Source organism: Eulemur rufifrons, chromosome 2 (genome assembly GCF_041146395.1).
Source record: "Eulemur rufifrons isolate Redbay chromosome 2, OSU_ERuf_1, whole genome shotgun sequence".
In the NCBI taxonomy this organism is placed as follows: Eukaryota; Metazoa; Chordata; class Mammalia; order Primates; family Lemuridae; genus Eulemur; species Eulemur rufifrons.
Genome location: NC_090984.1, coordinates 71302218 through 71323477, shown reverse-complemented (window position 1 = coordinate 71323477; position 21260 = coordinate 71302218). Strand labels below are relative to the sequence as shown.

The 21260-nt window shown below is 40.2% G+C and overlaps 1 protein-coding gene across 2 annotated transcripts in view; it reads left to right on the top strand.

Annotated features, from left to right (window-relative positions):
- SLC25A21 (solute carrier family 25 member 21) overlaps nt 1–21260 on the top strand; it is a 454686-nt gene that overhangs the window by 431243 nt on the left and 2183 nt on the right. Inside the window, exons 8-10 of one of the 2 annotated variants that reach the window (XM_069464356.1) lie at nt 16337–16518; nt 17445–17497; nt 20612–20669. In XM_069464356.1, the coding sequence (XP_069320457.1) occupies nt 16337–16518; nt 17445–17497; nt 20612–20669 (293 nt within the window). Of the gene's footprint in view, nt 1–16336; nt 16519–17444; nt 17498–20611; nt 21019–21260 lie in introns of those variants that run through there. The other variant, XM_069464346.1, reaches the window with a different exon arrangement.

Here is a 21260-nt window from a genome sequence, read left to right as displayed (position 1 = left end):
AAGAAAGTGAAGTGTTTATTTGGGGAAATGATTCTGAAAAGAGATGTTGCCTTGTTGCCCAAGTCACCTTAGTAGACTGCTGCCAGAGCAGGCATGCTTGTCACCAGTGACCAAAATCCTGATGATGATTTCAGCAGTGTAGACAAGGATCTCAATGCCAAGGGAAAACTTAAAACTTCCAGGAAATACAGTAGAGCAGAAAAGGTGTGGACTGTTCTTCCCAAGTCTCATCACATTCAGTATCTGTCCAATTTTCTTCTGATTATATTCAGCAAAATGTCAACCAGCATTTTGCCAAATGAATTCCCTATTAGCTAGCACTTCCCAGATATAGATTATACTAGTAAATAAATAATTAATTTATTAATCAAGACTCTGGAAACTATCTTCTAAGTCTTTAAATAAAAGACACATTTTGTTCATTATAATTTTAGAATTAATTTTTTTATTTTGTTATAATTCTTACCAGGCTGAGAACTCATAACTAAAACACCTCATTTCCCCACCTCCATCCAAAGTATCATGCGATAAGGAGTTTAGTGAACTATGATTTGTTGTTATTTTAAAAAGTGAAAGTTAAATAAATCCCACTGTAATCCTCTCTGTACATTAGTGTTACACTAGTGGAAAATGCCAAAACATTGCTTTCTACATATTTGACTATTAACAATTTTAAATCATAAACCTCTTTGCACAGTACTAAAATGTGCCATGTGGCTCAGAATTTCATTTCTAAGCTTTAGCTTCCCAGCTAAAAGAGTTGATTTCTTTGCATTTAATAATCTGGGCACTTGAGCCCCATGAGTTGGGGGGTGGGAGGAATGCTGTACATAAAAGTTGGTGTCATCAAGTCTGAATGTGACTCCGGGCTTTCATTCATTCATTGAACATGTATTTATTGAGTGTCTAACATGTGCTAGGCCCTGGGCCAAGTGCAGGAGATGGAATGGTGAGAAGCTGTCACAGAGCTTACAAGGCAATGGAGGTAACAGACAAAAACAAGTAAACAACCAAATGCACAATTATAAGTGATAAAGGAGAAATGCCCCCAGTATAAACCTGACAAACAGGGACGGCTTCCCTGAGGAAGTGACATTTGAGCTGAAGAATGAGTTAGAATTTAGCAGGTGACAGCAAATGAGCACAAGCGTTCCAGACACATGGAACATCTACTACAAAGAGGGGAGGAGCTGGGTGCCTTGGGCAAAATGAAAGACAGCTGTGTGACAACAGCAGAAGGGTGAGGGCAGGAATGTGGCCAGAGAGACACACGGGGGTCACAGCGTACTGGCCCGTACAGGCCACACTAAGGATCCTTATCTTTATCTAAAAAGCCCTGCAAGCCCACAAAAGATCTTAAGCAGAGGCATGACCTGATCATTCTGGCTGCAGCGTGGAGCATGGATGGAGTGATGATGGGAAGGGCGAGGCAGAATGAATGCATGGAAATGATTTCAGTACGAGATGGTGGGGTCTTGAGAGCATTCATGATGGAGACGAGGAGAAGTGGGCACATTTGAAAAATATTCCAAAGACAGAACCTATAGGATGTGGTAATGAAGCAAATGTGTGTTGATGGGAGTAGGGATGATGCCTAGGTTTTTGGCTTGAACAACTGAAAGAATCATGGCACCATTCACTGGGAAAGAAAAGCATTGGAAGAGAAACAGGCTTATGGAAGAATACTATGGGCTTTGCCTGGAAACTGTGAGTTTACCTGCATTTGGGACTGCAGAGTGCAGATGTTGAGTCAGTTGGTTGGATGTGGATCCTGTAGCTTGAGAGGAGAGATCTGAGCCGGAGACAGACACTTAGAAGTCATCAGTCTACCTTGATGAGAGGTAGACTGTCCCTTACTGGTGGAATGACCTTGGACCAATCACTTCCCTGCTCTGAGCTTCAGGCTTTTTTTAATCTGTAAATTAAAAAGCTGTGATTGTTCTTTCTATCTGACAAAATTGTTTTGGGGATTAAAATAAATAATATATGAAGCAGTTTGTGAATGTTAAGGTGCCATAAAAGTGCTAAGTGTGGTAGTGCTGATGAGAGTGATGGGGAAGGAGAGGAGGGGGTGAGGCGGGCAGTGGGAATCGTTAGTATATAGAATTGCATGAGGAATTTTTCCGCAGGACTGTTCCTTGTGCACATAAATGAACACTCTGTTTTTTTCTTGCCTAGAACAAAGTCATTGACTTTATGTGTTCTGTAATCTAAGCCTGATTCAAAACTGAGAAACCAGTATTCTTTAAATTTAAACCATAATAAATCAATCCTTTGTGAAGGAGAAGATATGATAATCATTAAAACATGTTGAAGAACGTCATCAAGTTGTTATAAACCATGATGAGGAGGTGATGTTCCTTGAAGGCTTTATTCCATCTTTGCTGTAGGCTATCTCTGGCTGTTCACTTTGGACAGTTTGTTTACAGGGTTATTGTTTCAATTTCCTCACCCAGCAATTGGTTATTCTGCTGTTCCAAGGAAATTTGAGATTTCACCAACTCTGACTGTCATGAAATAATTCTAGGTTTTTCTTTAATTTAATCTGTTTTAGAATATCCATAAATGTCTTACAGTGTTTTGCATCTTCAAAGGATTTGATTTTACAAGGAACTGTTCATAATGTTTATCTCTGGGGAGTGGAAATGGGGAATCCTGTGTGTGTATGTGAGTGTGTGTGTGTGTGTATGTGTGAGAGAGAGAGAGAGAGAGAGAGATTGAGCAGCAGAAAGCAAGCAGTGGTGGAGGGAAATCACTTTTTCTTTATATCGTTCTAAGCTATTGGAAGATTTTACATTTAGTATGTATTGATTTTATAATAGTAAATAAATTAATGAAAAATTTAATAGGACCTCATAAAATAGATTACCTGGTTTACTTTTTCCCCCTTTGCTTAATTCTAAGCCTATCTACAGAGGTAAAATTGGAACTTGAAACAGTAAAACAGGTAAGTCAGATATCTACCCCTTTAAGTTCTTGACTTTAACTCTTCAGATCGGTGATCTCTGGTAGATACATTTTTCAAGTTATCACAGAAATATTGTAACCTTCTGTGACACTTTATACTATTAAAACTATTTTTGTAGACTCCATGATTAAGCCTGATCTTCATATAATAACTTTTGTTTTCAAATAAGAAAACCAAATGGGAAGTTAAGGCCCAGAGGTGACAGTTACTGAAGGAATTTATCTGATATCATACACTGGGGCTTGGGGGTCAGGAAAACCAGACGCCAGAACTCCCTCCACTGTAGCATTTAATGCTTTAATTCTACATTTTGCCTTATATTTTGTCATACATCTCTTAGAAATGATTACTAAAATTTAAATAAGTGAAATAGCTGGAGTGTCCACGTAACGTAACCAGATTCTTCTTCTGCCTTGTTCAGACATGTAAGCTGCTCTTCTCTTTCACGTCCTTTGTTTATAATCCATAGAAAAACAGAATTGTAAGACAGGCTCTGGAATAACGAGGCATTGCCAGTTTGAAAATGATCCCCTATGTTATATTCTTTCAGGTTTATTTTTAGGAGCTAGCTGTTCCTATTGAATGGTGAATAAATGGCTACAATAGAGGAAAGATTGCTTTAGATATTAACTGACCATGGCTTTCATTTAATGGAAGCACTCGTTTACATCTTGCAGTAAATGGAATGGAATGGCAGTATAATGAATTATCCCTTCTCCCCAGAAAGAGGCCATCACTTCTCAAAGTAAAGCCCACTAGAAACAAATATTGATCAACTTCAATGCTGACATCTTTTTCAAATATCCATGGGAGCAACCTTTCCTTGCAAAAACAATTTATTTCATTCCCATTCCAAGTTGGGGATGTTCAGGGCATACTATTTGTGATGTTGACACACAAATAATATAAGATTAAAATATTACATGTCTTTAATAAATGTGTATTCTAGTTCCATATTTACTGCTCATATGTTTCCATAAATAAAATAACAGTAGAAACAGCTGTCTCAAGCTAATGGCTGTCAACAGTATTAAACGGTGCTTCAGTTTGCATCCTAATTGAGGATGTTTGCAGGTTATTTTTCCAAAAACAATAGACCTTTGTGTTGAATTTTGCCATGATATAAATTACATGTGTGGGTTAGAAATTTTTTAAGAGAGAACAATTTTTCATATGTTCAATCTTTCTTACTTAGTAAACCATTTAGACCTGTCCCTGTGGTCATTTCACTACAGACAGCATTAAGTCAAACATTTTTTTTCCTAAGGTAAATTCTGTATAAAGTCTGAAGGTGGTGCCAGACACACTTCAGTGTATCAGAGAAATGTGGAAATGTGTTAGTTTCATGACTGAGCGCTAGATCATCCCCTAAGGTGTGCACTGAACTGAATGAAAAATGCGCCTTCAGGTTCAAAGGGGAGAACTCAGAGAGAGCTGTTTGTATTTTGAAACGAAGAATCTCAATAGAATTAGATCATAGTAGGATTTAATTTATGACCATTTGTTTTTCTGATTCTCTCTTACTCGATCATTAGTCTTCCCAATCATCCGGTAATGGGAAGGGCAAGAGCATTAAAGTTTCATTAAGAATAACTCTCCTTTCTAGTAACCACAGGGGGGAAACTACGAGTATATATTATCTATGAAATTCCAGTATATGTGACAAGATGCTGGGGTAAAAGAGGTGCCTTTCATTGACAGTTTGCACAGACTCCCTGGGGGGATTGTTGTTGGGTGAGGGGGCACGGGGGAGGACAGAGAGAAGGGGTCAAGGGTTCAGACACTTTTTCTTAAATAAACTTCAGGCCACAATTTTCCAGTCAGGTACTACCCAAGTGGGTGGAAACGAGGTACAAGTAGCTTTGGATTTTCAATGGGTCCATTCTAGTCATTCATTTCCAAAGTATTCATGGTACAGTTGCCTTGTGCCGTACACCATCTTGAGAAGCATCAGCACTGGTCCTGTCTTGGTGGGTTTTACAGTCTAACAGAGGAGATAGACAACACAGAAGCCATTACCCAGGGAGCTGAATCATTGCAATTGTGTTAAGTGTCATGAAAGATAACCGGCAATCTGTGAGAATTTATAACCAAGAACCCTAACATAGACCCATGGTGTACATGTAGGAAAGGCCTTCTTTCTGAAACGATGTTCAGCCTGGGGCTCAAGGATGAGGATAAGCCAGGCCAAGGTGAAGAGGATGAATAATACCAGACAGAGAGAACAGGACGTGTGACTGTCCTGAAGCAGATAGAGACTTGGGGACCTGGGAGAAGTTGAAGAGTGAGTGTTGCTGGTACATGGAGAACCAGTAGGGAAGGAGAAAGTAAAGGCTGCAGAGGTTAACTGGGCCGGAATGTTTTAGGCTTATAATATTAAATATTAAGGCAGTTTGCTCCCCTTAAATGATTTAACTGAGGGGGTATGTTGAACAAACGTATTACATAAGTGAAACTAAATGGAAAATATTTTCATGCGTAAAAGTTCAGAAGTAGAATCTCATTAAATAAACTTGGTTCAAAGACTTCTTCTTGATAATCTTCCTACCTCCATACTGAAGCATGTGTGCCCTTGCCCTGATTTCTCAACCTTTAGAATTTTGTTTTGGGAACCTGGTTTGTTAGTTTTCCTTGGGGTCAGTGCCTTTATTGAGGCAAGCAACAGAGAGAGCATGCCAAAACAGAACAATCCTACTGGGTTCCCAAGGAAATATATTCAATATGCGTTCTCTCCTGCATTCTGTATGATAATACTCAGCAACATAATCAACTCCCAGAAGGTATTACCTAGCCATGTGAATATACAGTATATATAATTATATGTAATATGTAATATATATGAAATATTTATGAGTATCTGAAATAATTGAGTGATAAATGTTATGCTTCAACCATAACTGATTTTGACATTCTATATATTTTATAACTTGAGATGAGTAAGATCTATAAAATTATTTTACATTTCACAATACTTTAAAGAACAGATAACTTAGAGGAAAAAAAGGAATTTTCATGGCTATTTTCTGAATGGCTACATTTAGATGCGGAGCTTTTAACAGGACTTTGATTTCATTCCAAAGCCCAGAGCCCTGCAAGGATAGGATCTTGGGAATACTCCACATTCCTTAAAGAATGCTTATCAATTAAACCATCTCATTTTAGTTAGTGACTTTCTGTGGAGTGAGGAGCTAGCATTTCCCTAAATTATCTCAGATGAAGAGAAAACAAACACTGCAATAGATTGTTCTGATAGCCGTGAAGTGGAAACAACTGTATTTTTTAATTAAGCTTCAATAGCAGATATTTTCACTGGGGACAAAACAGTAGGATACCATGACATCAGGGGAAAACATGCTTTTGTCCAAGTTTATGAACAAAACAACAAAAAGAGAGCCAAGATTAGAAAGAATGAAAGGTATATACCGAGAGCTGACTCTACTCCTAGCTGACTTGGATCCATTAAAACTAACAATATCTAAAATGCAAATTTCCTCCATAAAAAAAAAAAAGTCAGTTCCCTCTCACTCAAGCTGCCTCCTCGTTCAGTTACCAGGAGGCAACTACGGTTTCAACACACCACATCATTTTCATGACCACCATGGCAGCTGTGGGGAAGGCAATGACGCGCTGCTGTTATTTGCCTTGCGGTTGCTACCAGGTGCTTAACCAGTGTGTGTATGCACCGCCTTTGTAATTTGCTTCTGAAACCTCAGTTCTTTATTATGCCTTTATAAAGGAGAGCTAAACATTTATTAAACACCTATGATGTGCCAGGTTCAGTACATACAGAAGGTGAAAGTGACATGGCACAACTCTTTTCTTTCAGAGAAGTTTTGAAGAAGGCTTCACGAGGAGGGTCAGAGCCTGGTGCCCAGCTCCACTAACTCCTAGAGAAAATTGGAACCTAGGCAATCTGACGCCAGAACCCAAACTCTTCATCGTTGTACTATATGTACTTCCTCAGATATGTGGACACATGAACCTTTGAGTCTTTCCTTCTTTAGAATATATCCACAGTTATCATCTACTTTCCCAAGGATATGGTTTCTGGTCTTCTGAGTGGTCTGTCTCTCCCACTATAGGTGCATCACATTTGTCAGTGTCAGAGCTAAACACAATGCTATAGTTTTGGGTTGATCAAATTCATGTTCTGCTAAGATCAACCCTTCCTGTGATATAAACACACACCTTTCTTAATGCAGCCAAAGACTGTACAGAGATGGGTTGCTGGGGGCTTTGTAGGGGGAGGGGGATGGAAAGGAAGGGAGGGAAAATGTATGCTGCTTTTACACCAAGATGTTGGCATGTATAAATCTTTATGGATGGTTAAAATCCCCAGATTACATGAACTGCATTCAAGTCTCCATCATCTTAAACTTGTGCAGTGGCCTAAATTCAGAATTTTACACTCACTATGCTTACATTTAATCTTATGGGTTCAGCGCAGTGCTAAAGCCTAGGATGATCATTTTTAATGTGGAGTCTCTCATCTGTCATCCTAGTTTCCCCTCCAAGCCTGTGTCATCAGCAGATGCAATGAGCGAGCCTTCCATATCCTCACCCAGGTTCCTCAGGCCCCTCTTCAGGCTGCCGTATGGACACATCTTGCACAGAAGAACCGTTTATTTAGTCAGATGAGACTCCCTCCAACTACACTGTCCCTCATCCTCCATTCGGTGTCTTGTTAATTAGGATAACATGGGAGACTTTTTCAAGCAGTTTTCTGAAATCAAGCTATATAGGATGATTTTTTTTAATGAAATTTTCACAAATTTATTACTAGAGTGGATTTTCTGCAGTTTCTTCATTTCAGGACATATCACCAAGTTTGTGTTTGTACTGCCTCTTGTTTGCAGCCTTGAGGCAGGCTGCCATCGAAACCACCCCTTCAACTGTTAATAGTGATATGCCACAAAGGGCATGGAATAAATTATACAGTTGAGTTCTGCAAAGGAATACTTTTGTGATACCTGCCCCCCACCAAATCATGTGACTCCTCATAGGACCACCTTATTCAGGGTGGTGCCAGGAGAAATTAAAGGGCGTCTTAATTGCAGGGAGCAAAGGAAGTGTGATTTGGGTTGAAGTGAGGTGGGAACATTCTAAGTCTGGACCTCAATGCTGAGTTCCCTTACATGAAAAGCCCCGTTGCTGCCCCCTGCTCAACCTTGCCTTTTGTGAAGGAACAGGCTTCCTGCCCTGTGTCTTCACCACCCCTACTCCTCACTAGCTAACAAATTCTGCTCCCCCATCTTCCTTAACTCACTCCTTCTGGCACATCTCTGTATGGAATGTCTTCTTAATGATGCCAGACCCTAATCACAAAGGCCTGCGAGATGGGCAATGGTTCTCTGTTTATCAAGCTAGCAGCCAGCTGGCCAGGGAAGGTAAAAAGGGAGGCATGGGCCTCTTTTGGTCAAGATATTTTGCCTTTGTGCTTATTAACTCTTCAAGTGCCATTGCCTTAAATGACTGATGCTGTCTTCAGCTGTTGGCTATATAGTTTGGATTAGATGGTTAAATTAGTTACAAATACGTATTGTGTTGATTAATTGTTTTTAGTCATATGATCACATTTCTGATGACTTAGTGCCTTTTGTTGAATTGTTAGAGGTTGCGGGATGTCACAACCGCCAACATCTTGGGATCACTTATTAGTGTCTCTTGTTAAGTCACGAAGAGTCTATAAATAATATATTCTGATCTCCCTGAAGAAGGACTAGTAAACACATCTCTTCAGCTCTGCACTCATGCAAAGATCAAAATGTGATGGAAACAGCCAGAGAATTCTAGTAGGAAAACCTGGTGTTAATTCCCAATTCTAGTACTTACTAGTTAGCCATGTGTCTCCGGCAAGTTATACTTGCTCTCTGTTTCAGCTTTCTCATTTGTGAAATGAAATATTAACTTCAGCCTTAAAATGTTTGCAAGAGAATTAAACAACTTTTTACAAATCTATGAATATTGTATATCATATTGCTAACACAAAATAAGGTCAATACATGTAATATTCATTAATATTTCAGGCTACTCAGCTCCAGTTATGTCACATGTTTTATGAGAAAAATCAGAAAATATTTGAGAGAAAAAGATCCATAGATGGGGAAATAAAAGTACTACTTAGAAATAAATATTTAAAAGAAACTGTTTTATAAACGTGCCGAATAAAAGGCTATTTTACTAGCAGTTGAATTACGCCCTGATGAATTACATTGAGAATGGTGACAGCTGTTTGCCCTTGCAATTTAGCAATGGCTTGGAGTAAAATAGTTTAGGCTAATGGGTGAGGAATATCAATTAGGTACAAGGGAAATTTCCTTATTGGTGACAGTTGAAGCAAATTATGAAAGTAAGTTGGAAATTTTTAACAACAGAATAGATTGTTCATCAATATTAATATCCATTTATATCATTGAGGTATGGTCCATCCTAAATATTTGACTTAGGCTAGGTGACGTTCTGAGTTCACTCCTAGTCTTGTGATTCTGAGATTTTATTTTCTACTGCATAAGTCTTCCCTTGTACTGGGTCAACATCCCTTGGATGTTGAATAAGGGTACAGTCTGAGGGGCAAGTGTATGTGTCTTGAAAACTGATTGATATGTGACAGTCTCAGGGCTTCTCAATACTTTGGCTTATTCACTTCTAAATACTAGAAGCTTAGCTCTCTTTTGTAAGGTAGGAGATTTCTGCAAGCCTCAGGTACCTCATCTGCTCAGGGGTGTAGTGAGGCTTAAGTACACAAAGAGCTTAACCCCGTGCCTGACACATAGTGAGTGCTTCTCATTATCAACACTTGTAATAATGATCTGTCTGTTGACTTCCTAAACAGCCAATGAGTGAATGAGTTTTCAAGAGGCAGATGCTGGATCCTGTCTCACAGGACTTAGAGAGTGAAACCCCAGGAGTAACTTCCCTCTCTCTATTGTGTATTTGCCCTGCACTTTGTCCACACGCCCACTTCAGTACTGATCACATTGTGCTGGAATGGTTGATTAGATGCCCACTGCCAACCCCTTCACTGAACCCTTTACTGTCATACCCAACTCTAGCACCCAGGTAGGACCAGATGTATATAGACACCCAGTGAATGTTGGTTGGTTGGATACACAACAAATGAATGATGGATGAGAAGTCGTATGACATAATGGTTAAGAGCATAGGGCTGGGAGTCAGAAGCACCTGGGGTCAAATCCAGGCTCCATCTCTTACAAGCACATGATCAGTTGGACAACTGATAACTCTTTAAGTTTCACGTCCTTATCTGTAAAATGGTGTTATATACCTAACTGATAGGGTTTGTTATATCATATATATGTGTTTTGTATATATTTTTTGCTTATAACATTGTGCTGGGCAATAAGTAACTGTTATTAATAGCATTATTTCTCATGATAGTTATGAAAAATAATTCAAAGATTATAGCATGTATAGTATTTTGTTGTTGCTATTTATTTTGCTATAAATTTTATTCTTATTTGTTGTTATGGTTATTGGCATAAATGCTGCGGTGATTCACTGATAGCACAGATCGGCCTGTTCAAACTATGTGATAGATACCACTCAGACCAGGCTATCTCACCTGTGTGCCTTCTCACTTTGGGCTGAACTGAGGGGAGGAGAGGTAGAACAGAGTTAGTAGCATTGCCTTCGGTTCTTCAGCCTTAAAGAAACAACCCCCTTTCTTCCAAAGAAAGCTTTAAAATGCTTCCCAGCACATCCAGAGCCTCTTAGGGCCCAGACTGAGATGAATCTAAGAGCATCAATTATCCAGTCCAAGGAGCCAAAGAGGGTGAGCCATAAACTTCAGTTGAGCAGTAGTTCCGACTTCAGCACTTGTCAGATTAACCTGGAGCACCTGTTTAAATAGATTGCTGTTGCTGGGCTCCATCCCCAGATTCAGAAGGTCTGGGGTAGAACCTCAATTTTGATTTCTAGTAAGTTTCCACATGGTGCTGATGATGGTGGCCCAGAGACCACACTTTGAGAACCACTGAGCTCATAGATACGGTGTGAGTAACCGGACTCCAGAGCTGGATAGCGTGTGGAAATCTTTTCACTGAGGTGAATTGACTGACAACCCCTGTGAAAATAGGGCTTCCAGTTTTCAGTCCCAGTGTTTCCAAACCTGCACTGCCCTTTACTGACTTTATAAACTTATTGGTAGGGAAAATGGTCTCATGAAATTGTTTTTAAACTTTTTCAAGCCTGATAAAATCTACAGACACTCTCCCCAGAAAAGCTCATCTACACATACACCGGAGCATTGCTTATAATTCCAGGAGGTTCTTGGATACCTCCTCCACCGGCCCACCCACTGACTCTTAGGAGTATCAGAAGAAAAACTATGCCTTGAGGCAAAGTCTTGAGTTCACTTGGATGCAACAAAAATTCCCTCCTTTTACTTCACCTTTCAGTTAACTCGCTTGTAAGATAGGAATAGTAATAATAGTTTTTACCTCAAAGGTTATGAAGATTAACTGATTTAATGCATAGAAATTTGCACTCAGCAGTATCTGGCACAAAATATGTAGTTAAATGTTTGATGTCATTAAAATCGTTACCTCTTCTGTGAGCTGGGAAAGGGATGTTGCTAACCTGGAGTGAGGTGCTTGTGGGGAGAGAGGAGGCCACAGGGAGGTTGGGGAGGTTGGGCCTAGGCTGGGGGGCTGAGGGGGCGGCGATGGAGCTGAAGGCAGCAGAGTTGCTGTCCTGGACACTGCCTGGATGCTGCTCAGGGGCTTCCACAGGCAACCGCAGAATTAACAGGGCTCTGGGTGGAGGCTACAGCCCCACTTCGCCTCTGCTCCTGAGCCAGGCCAGCCCTGCCCAACTTGAAACCGAGTTTCGAGCTATGAGTACGTTGGCCTCAGCATGGCCACTGGTCCTCTCCATCTTCCTGCCCCCACGTTCCCCTCAAAAGCTCACTTGGGTTCAGTGAAATGAACGAGTTCCTATATTGCTTATTTTCCCTTCTGCCCCAGGTTCCCAAGTTCAAGGACCCCTTATTTCATGGTTAGAACAGTAAAGAATCATTGCCTAAAGATTTTCCCCCTAAAGTTGCCATTTGCCTGCTAGGTAACTCCAAAATGCTGTGCAAACCCGCTCTGCCTTGGGGCTTTAATCCTCAGAATGAAGGTGGAATCATTGACCTTCTCACAGAGACATCTACCATTTTGAGAGCCTCAAAGGAAAGTCTCTAAATAAGTAACAAATATTGACATGATCCCACCCAAGATCTAGGGTTGGAGTTTCTCTTCACACCATCATCACTGTCCCCAGGCTTTCTAGGGGCCTGGGCTGCTGAGAGGTTGTACAGCAGGGTGGTTTGGAAGCAGTTGTGAATGAAGATCCTCTCCTCCTGCTGCCATGAGAACCTTCCAGGGGAGGTGTACTCCCCGGGCACCCTGCACTCACTAGAATGCCAAGAAGGGGTCCAATGTGTTGAATGCCTTCTGTGCAGTGGCTCTCTGGCCACAGCCACTAGTGGGGCTCCCAGTACCTTCTCTCCATGTGGACGCCACACATTTTGACTCCTGCCCCCGATCTTTTCCAAGATTATGCCTCTCCTCCAGGACTTCCATTTTGATTATCAAGATCCTAATTTGAAACCAAAAACACTGCGTATTACCTTTTTCTCTCTTTGTAATCATGCTATAACAATCCTCATTCTTTTTGAGACAAGTGGATCGCTCTGCCTACTAAGGAAAAGGTCGGTAAGTATAGGAACAAAGAGCCCAAAGAGTAATATTTCAAGACCTTACTCTATGTCGATCGCTTTTTTTTTTTTTTTTTTTTGCTAAAAATCTTGTCATAGGCTGCCCTATCATGCTGTTCTCTGCAAGCCACTGAGCAATGGGGTCTGGCAAGCCTAGGTCTGGTTCTGCGACCAGAGAGTCTCAATTCATCCGCCCTGAAATATTCTACTTTCCAAATGCCCAGTGCCTTGTCATGGCCCACAGTAATGCCTCCTGGTAGAAAGAAATGTGAAATTGTAATAAGGATTCATTTCCAGACTAGAAGACTGAGTCTTGAGAAAGAGTGCTTAAGGATTAAACTTGATTCTCATTCTTTCTGCAAAAATAAATAAGTACATACCTTGATAGGCCAATCAGCAAACATTGATGTAGCACCTACTATGTGCACTACAAAACAGACAAAACAAAGAGGAGTAACACATACTCTTATGCTGCACGGCCTCATAGTCCCACAGGGAAGGTGGATACTAATACATGCAAAAATAAACCAAACATTAAGTGAGTCACAGTAAGGGTGATGACTGTGGTTCACACAGTGTCTTGGGAGCAGAGGAGAGGAGAAATCAATTTTGACAGGAGGATCCATAAAAGTTTCTTGGGTGAGTGGGATCTAAGCTGAACCTTAAAGGGGAGTGAGATTGCTCCAGGTGAATGTGATGGAGAAAGACATTCTAGGTTGCAGGAGTAGTGTGAAGACAGGCATGGAGTTGGGAAAGTGCTCGGTATATTTAAATACTTATGAATTAAACCAGTGTGCTATAGAACAGATTGGGGGTAGGGGTGTAGCAACAGCTAGAAAGATAAGTTGGAAGCATATTGTGGGAAAGAAACCAGAGGCCAAATGAGTTGCTCTGTCTTTACTCTCTGTGCATCTGAGAGGTATTGAGGGTCTTTGAGTAGGGAGATACCAGAAGCAGATCTGTTTTTATAAAAAGAGTTGCCACCATGGTGCCATCTGTGCCACTGTGAAGACCAGACCACAGAAGTCATGAAGGAAGCCATACCTGGTAATGGTGATGGGAACTTGAGCGAAACCCAGTGTGGTGAGAGTGTCCCCGCGTGGACGAGCAGGAGAGGCATTTGAGAGGAGAGGCTGCGTTCATGTGAGGATGGTTGGCAACATGCAGCAGAGAAAGCAGAGAAGGCTCTCTCCCTGGCACACCCAGGCCCAGCCTGGGATGCTGAATTAAAGCAGACTGTGGGGTCACGGGAGGAACTGACTGTGGGCCCAGAAGCCAGGTGGTAAGGGATACCCTCTTGGCCATCCCAAGCATACTTTTTTCCTCCCTAGAGTGCCCATGAGGGTAGCAACTGCCCATTTGCTTTGCCTGCATAGAACATAAAAGTCACTTATTCCTAGATGCAGGTCCTCAGGCTGGTAGCTTCAGAATCCCTGAAGAGCTTTTAAAACATCTTTCAGGCACTTTCCAAGAGATTCTGGTCTGGGACCATAAAGGGGGTCTCAGATGGGCCCCAGGCATCTGTAGTTTGTAAAGTTACCAGTTGATTCTGAAGCACAGCTAGATTTGAGAACTACTATGGGGTCTTACTTTTGTGCTGGGAAATGTATAAAAACACAGTTCAGCACTCACTCCTGCTAGTGAACACTATGATGACTTGGAGATCTTAGCTTTTGGTCTCTAATGCATTCTCAAGCATGATGACCATCATTGAATGTCTTGGTTTACCCTCCGTTCCCAACTCTCACACTCAGCAAACACATCAGTGAGGTCCCCTGAACTTCCCAAGAGGACAATGTGCATACAAGTCATCATTTTCACTCTTGTCCTTAATTGAGAAAGAGAGCTTGGCTGTGTCACATGAACACCAGGAGAGCATCTTTTTACAGGATGCTTTGCATCTTTAGAAAACAGGCTACATTGTCATAGTATTCATTTTCTTCCAGGCTTGTACAATACTTAAATAACACTTTTACTTCTATAATTGCTTTTATTTCCCAGAAAAATGATACAGTACAGAGGTAAGGTAGGTGTGAGAAACTTCCTTTCTGTACACTGGGCTCTGTGTGACTCATCCGAGGTCAGACGACCAGAGCTGGTCCTGAATTCGCCATCTTCCAGACTCCAATGCTGCTTCTGTGCCATAATGGAGAAGAGTAACGTAAAGGCATTTTTCTCTCCTTGTAAAAAAGAAAAAATGGGGGGAGAGGGAATTATTTAAACACACCTCACTCATACTGCAATCACTGCATTGTTTTTCCTGTTGAAACACCCTGTTGGTTTTTAAATCCCTTTAAACCTCCCGGCACCTGTATGGCCCAGATCCAAGAATTATTACCGAACCCCTCACTTTTTATATTTAGCCACATAGGAGTTTCTGTGATGGTAACTCCTGGCTCTTGGTTTAGTTGAAAATTTCAGAGCTTTCATAATTTTTTCTACATTCATAGAAGTTGGAAGCATGCAATGCTCAGACTTTAATTTCTTTTAGCTTAAGCAGGGTATGCTTCCCCGCTCTGAGTTCTCCTGCTGGATAAAATAGTATCACGCGTGGCACAACCCTGTGTTGTTCCTCTGTGATGAGCCTCTGAAATGTTGACCAAAAGAGAGGGCAGGAAAAGGACGGGGTGGGGAGTCAGAGTCAGCAGCTTATGATATGGGATATGACTTCTCTGCAGAGAACCAAGGGCTGAAAATGGAGAACTGAGACAGAAAACATGAGAGTGTCCCAGCAAATTCATTATAACAGAGCATAATGTGAGCTCACTGGGCACAGAAATAGGCTGAAGGAAAGCGACTCCCACATAAGACCTAATTAAATACTTTGATGTCAGAAAGCAGAGCAGGGAGGGGTGGAAAATCAAATCAGACCAATGTGAAGGGCCTAAATTCATATGGAAAGGAGAAATATTTCTCTTTCGCTTGCTCTCTCTCACTCTCTCTCTCTCTCCCCTTTTCTTCCTTTACTACGGAGGAAGAATAAGATTCAGAAACAATGGGTTGTAAATTCTTTAGCCAATTAGTCCAGTGACTTACTACCGTTTATAATGCACAGAATGTCACAGGCTGTTTTGTAGCCGCCCCAAGTTGGTTTGTTAATAACAGGAAGCTAGCACTTCTCAGTACAGTGGATCAGCTACACGTGAAAATAAATGCAAAAAACCTGGAGGGGAATAGCAGCAGACCAAGAGTAGCCTTGATTTAATTTAACATTTGGGGGTCCACACACAAATGAGCATTTTAGTAGGCTTCATGGTGGAAGTTGCTGTCATTTGTAAAATATTCTGGCCAATTAGCTAATAGTGTGCTTGGATTTCTCCTGTTTTGATACAGTAATACTAAGTACATTGTGAAGCCCAATTATACAAATCATCCCCATATGCCATACCAGTCTTTCTTTATGAACTGTGTTTATAAATCCTGTGTGAGGAAATGTGTACTTCAGCAATTTAGACCATGTGTAAAAACATAGCCAATGGGATTGTCAAGAAAACAAGTTCCAGCCTAGGAAATCCTAATGTGTTCCGCTGGAATAACAGGAGGGTGCCGAGAGTGCAATGCTCTGCTTAAATACATATTGCTTTATAGCGTTTAACCAATTTAGGGGTTTCCGCTGCCCTTTCTGTTATTTTATTCTTCTTTTCTTTTAGGATCCAACCTTGGAGTTTTTGAGAAAATTTGGGATTGGTCTTCTCTCAGGGACAATAGCCTCAGTCATTAACATCCCTTTTGATGTTGCCAAAAGTCGGATTCAAGGGCCTCAGCCAGTTCCTGGAGAGATCAAGTACAGAACCTGTTTTAAAACAATGGCAACAGTCTATCAGGAAGAAGGGTAACACATTCTTATTTTAATAAATGTGAAAGTCTCAAGTATTGTTCAAACCATATTGTACTGCTGTTTTGATGGGAACCAGTAAGCCCTCCTAGGTTGGGTTGTGTCTAAGCAGCTCCGTGGAATACATATGACAAACTTTGCACCATAACACAGTAACAAGATGTTGTCAAAATGTTCTTACACCAACAAGATCGTGTCATGAGGCATGATCATAAAATATGCTGTACGTTTGCGTTTGAATGCTAAGATGAACTTTTTACTTGTCAGTCTGCATAATATGCTATTGTATATTATATGTCCTGTTAATGTATGGACAGGAGAATAATTGTCTTCTGACTGTAAATCTAATCAAAATGCCACCTAATTATAGTCTCCTGGGAGAATTAAATCTGAGAGTTCTGTAAAAATAGTTTGCCTATAAAAATTTAAAGTATATGCCTTTTTCCGATGACCTCTTTTTTTTAAGTCTTACTTTCTGTCTTTTCCCCGTCCTCACCCATGTTTTAATTTCAAGTAAATAAGTATTATTTTATAATTTTGATCTAAACTGCAACATATTTCCTAATGTAAAAGACTGAGTTTGTGGTCTTTTAAATTCAATTACAAAAATCATTTTGTCCATATACACAGCTGTCTTGAAAGTAAGACCTGTCTTGAAAGCAAAAACCATCTCGTTGATGAAAGTCATGTTTCTGATTGGACAGGACCAGTGTAGCTTGCGTAATAAAGAATTGATTAACTCTTTCCCTGCATTCAATTTGCTGCCGAGAATACTAACCCAGATACTATCTGGTTTGGGATTTGTGCAATGTCAAATTTTTTTTTTTTTTCCTGTAAGTGCTGGGCCAGCATCTTAATAATGCTGAGGTGCAACTCCATTTATTTTCAGAATAACAGTGTTGCTCTTTCCCTTCTGGTTGCAGGATTTTAGCTTTGTACAAAGGCCTGCTTCCCAAGATTATGAGACTTGGACCAGGTAATGATGTTGTTATTATTTATAATCCTTCCTTCTTTATTGTTCTAATGTTTCTTCTTTTGTTATTTGTGTCTATCAGCAATGCAATAAAAATTTACCACTTTGTGAAAAACAGAAACCTTGAGGATATAAAGTTGTCTTTGAGTATTTGAGATACTGAAGGCATCCATTAGAAATATTCTACCTTTGTTTATAAAGTACAATTTATGTCCTTGCTGGAGGCTGATGGAAGCCAAAGCCCAGCTTAAGTCAATAGGAAAGGATCCACAGCCAGCAGGAGGTTGAGTGAGCACCCAGGAGCTTCAGCCAAAGCGGAGGATTTTCTCTGAGGGACCAGCCCAATCAAACTTTTCCTTGTGCTTCCTGATTCATTCTTGCTCCTACCTCAACTTCATTTCAAAAAAAGAAAAGGAGGACAACTTACTCCATGAGCAGCAAGAGCTACTGGTCTTCAGTCACTCCTGAAGTGGTGACGCTGTGGCCAGCCGGGTGCTCACCTCTCCTGGCCTCTATCAGCGTGACTGCGGAGGCTTCTGGCTCAGGGCCTCACCTCGGACGCCAGCCCACAAAAACCCGGCTGCCATTCCCACAGGGAGAGTCAGCTGCCTCTATGTAAATAGATAAGAAAATAACTGCTGCAGACTCAACCGCCAGGGCAAATAGTCTTGGATTATAAGCAACCTTGTGAATAAGTGCAAAAGTATGCTCAAGACCACACATATTTTTTTACCAGGCCACACTCACCTACTTAGACATCCTGGTAATCTTCCCTAGAAATCTTCCCTTAAACCTTCTCCCTCTCCTCTCCTCTATCCCTTTGCCTTTCCTCCCTTTTATCACCAACATCCTCCCCGAACCCCCACCCCGACCTCCCCACTTCACAAACACACATGCGTGTTTACCTTTAGATCTCAGCTCAATGAACCAGCATTTCTACCAACCTAAGATAGAGAATAGTCTATACTTTGAAGCTAGTGAACAGTTCACGCTTTCATGTGTATAGAAAACACTTCCACAATTCCCAGTCCATCTATCCCGAACTTCCTAGGCCTTTAAGCATGGATTTTGCTTCATATTTGAGATTCAGACCTGTCTTCTGTTAGGCATTGGCCCATGTGTAAAAACTAACCCAATAATAAAGAACGTGGGAAATTTTCTGCATCTCTGCCAGTATGCAGTGTTTTTCCTTCACCACATAGTAAAAACTTGCTAGTAGACCTAATATTAGAGAAAATCACAGCACCAGCTTTCTCAGAAGCGAATGGGCCTACAAAGGATGGCGACAGGGGAGAGTTTAGCTAAAATGGTAATTGACTGGAACCTTAATCCAAAACTCTTAAATAATCTGACCCCAAATTTTGTTAGAGGCTTGCAGATGTTTGGTTGGCTTTTTAAATTTTTTTGGGGGGGGTGGGGGGTGGGGTGTTCTGAGTTGCTGTGGTGTTCAACTTAATGAAAAGGGTTGTTGTGAACTTACTGTCCAGGCTAAACAAAACTGTGAATAACTGGAAACCTCATTCAAGGACCTGGTCTCTTCTTCATTCCTAATGTGCAAGTCCTGGCAACTTCAAAGGAAAGAAAGGTAGAGAGAAAGGTACCTTTTGAGTTGAAGGTTAAGGTTTTGAGTTAAGGGTAAGATTGAAAAGAAAAGAGAGAGAAAGAGAGAGAGACAGTAAAAAAAGAAAAGAAAAGTGAGTCTGGAATTTTTGTTCTTCATTCTAAAAAAAGCATCCTTTCTTATTTTTATAATAGTCTTAGCAGCTCAATGTGGCTAACAATCAGGTACCTCCCATGAATGAACCATGAAGTCTGTGGTTTAAACTCCAAATATCACTAGGCTAAAAACTAACCCAATTCTGCATATTCTTTCTTGCATTGTGACAGTTGATAAAAATAAACACAGCAATTATATACATATTAACAATCATCTGTAGTGTGTCTCTTTTTGTTTGCCAGAATTCCAAGAGGGCTACAGCAGCTGAGAAGGGCCTAATAGAGTATCTTCATGGGTTAAAAATGAAAATTACAGGCAGATAATTATCTTTGGTATATGGTTACACAAACGTGTGCATCCTGTAGATTTAAAAAAAAAAAAAAAAAAGCATATGGCAGTGTGTTCAAAATAGCTAAGATCCAAATCAAGTTCTGTTTCTGTCCATCAGAAGTCAATCTTCTGTTCATACAGCCAAGCCTCCTCTAAGCTGGGTTCAGGATATCTTTCCAAATTTTGATTTTGTAATATTTTTCACACAGTTAGACATGAAAGGATAAAAAGAGATTATCCTACAGAGCACAGTACACATGCTATTTACTGCATCAAATAGAACACAAAATGATCCACATACAAATGCTTTTCCCACTGTTTCGGTATTCAGCAGCCTCAGTGCTTGTTTTCTGTATCATATTCCTGTTGACATATTACATAGCAAGTCTCTGCAGCCAGTTACATAACTCTCTTCTTCCAGGACAAATGGTGGTCTCATGCCACCCAACCCCTACTGGCAAATTTTCAAGTTCAAATCCATATACATCTGAAGCAGTTAAAAGGAATGAAGTTTAGCTTCCAATTTCTTTTTAAGTTTGCAGCACAGACTTTAAAAATATTCAGAATCTTTTTTCATGTTGCAAGCCGGTTTGAAAGCTATAAGAGAAAACCAGACTCACCAGTCAAGCACCATCTTAGAGATTTCCTTCATGAATGCAACTAAGACAATGCTAACTGTAGCCTGGAAAAGATAAATCCTTTGCCTACATATGAAGAATCTGAAGGTTTCTGTTTGCAGGAAAGCCACATGCCCTTACATGACTAAATATGTCTATATTTATTTACTTTTAAAAATTAAAAGTGCCTAAAAAAGAATCTGATGAGAAATGATGATGAAAGTTGCAGAAACTCATGGGGAAAAAATGTATTTGGAGACTCAAGATGGTCTTGATTTTACCCTGAGAATTTTCCATAATAGTTTTACATCTTTGTATTGGAGCTCAAGAACTGATGATTTTGAACAGGCCCTGCCCAATGCTGCATGGGACACTGTGGATTCAAAAACCCGGTAAGAAAGCCAATGCTATTCCACAGGATTTGCGATAAAAACCAGCTCTTTTCTTTTCTAGGTGGTGCGGTGATGCTGCTGGTTTATGAATACACCTATTCATGGCTTCAGGAGAACTGGTGATTGCCTAGGAAGTATTTTCCTCCTTGAGATAATGGATATTTTCTATCCAGCACCATGAAGAGGAAAGACTATGGATCAACTAAGCTAGGCATACAGTTATGGAGGGGGAAACAGTTTGTTCCAGAACAAAACCTATTTTAATACTTTAAAAATTGTCTTTAGGCAACTTGAGATGATAGTTTAGGCCATATACATAAAACTGTGAGATTAAAAATAATATGAAGCAAGGAGATATATGAACTGAATATACATAAATGGCATAGAAATCAGATATATTTCATAAAAGCAATATAAACTTTGTCACCTGTGTTCCTGTTACACTGCTTCACAATGAAAATTCATTGTATTGATGATTATTTTTCCTAAGAGGTCTAGAAGTGATTAAAGTAAATATTTGGAAATAAATCATTCTGTGGCCAGTTCTTTAAGAATTATTCAAAGAAAGACTGGGTTAAAAAAAAAAAGTTAAGCCAAAATTTAAAGTTTTTATAAGGAATTACATTCTTCCATAAATAATATGTAAAGAGCACAAAGAACATGTTTCTGAAGTGCACTAAAATGGCTTTTTAAGAATGTTTACATTTATG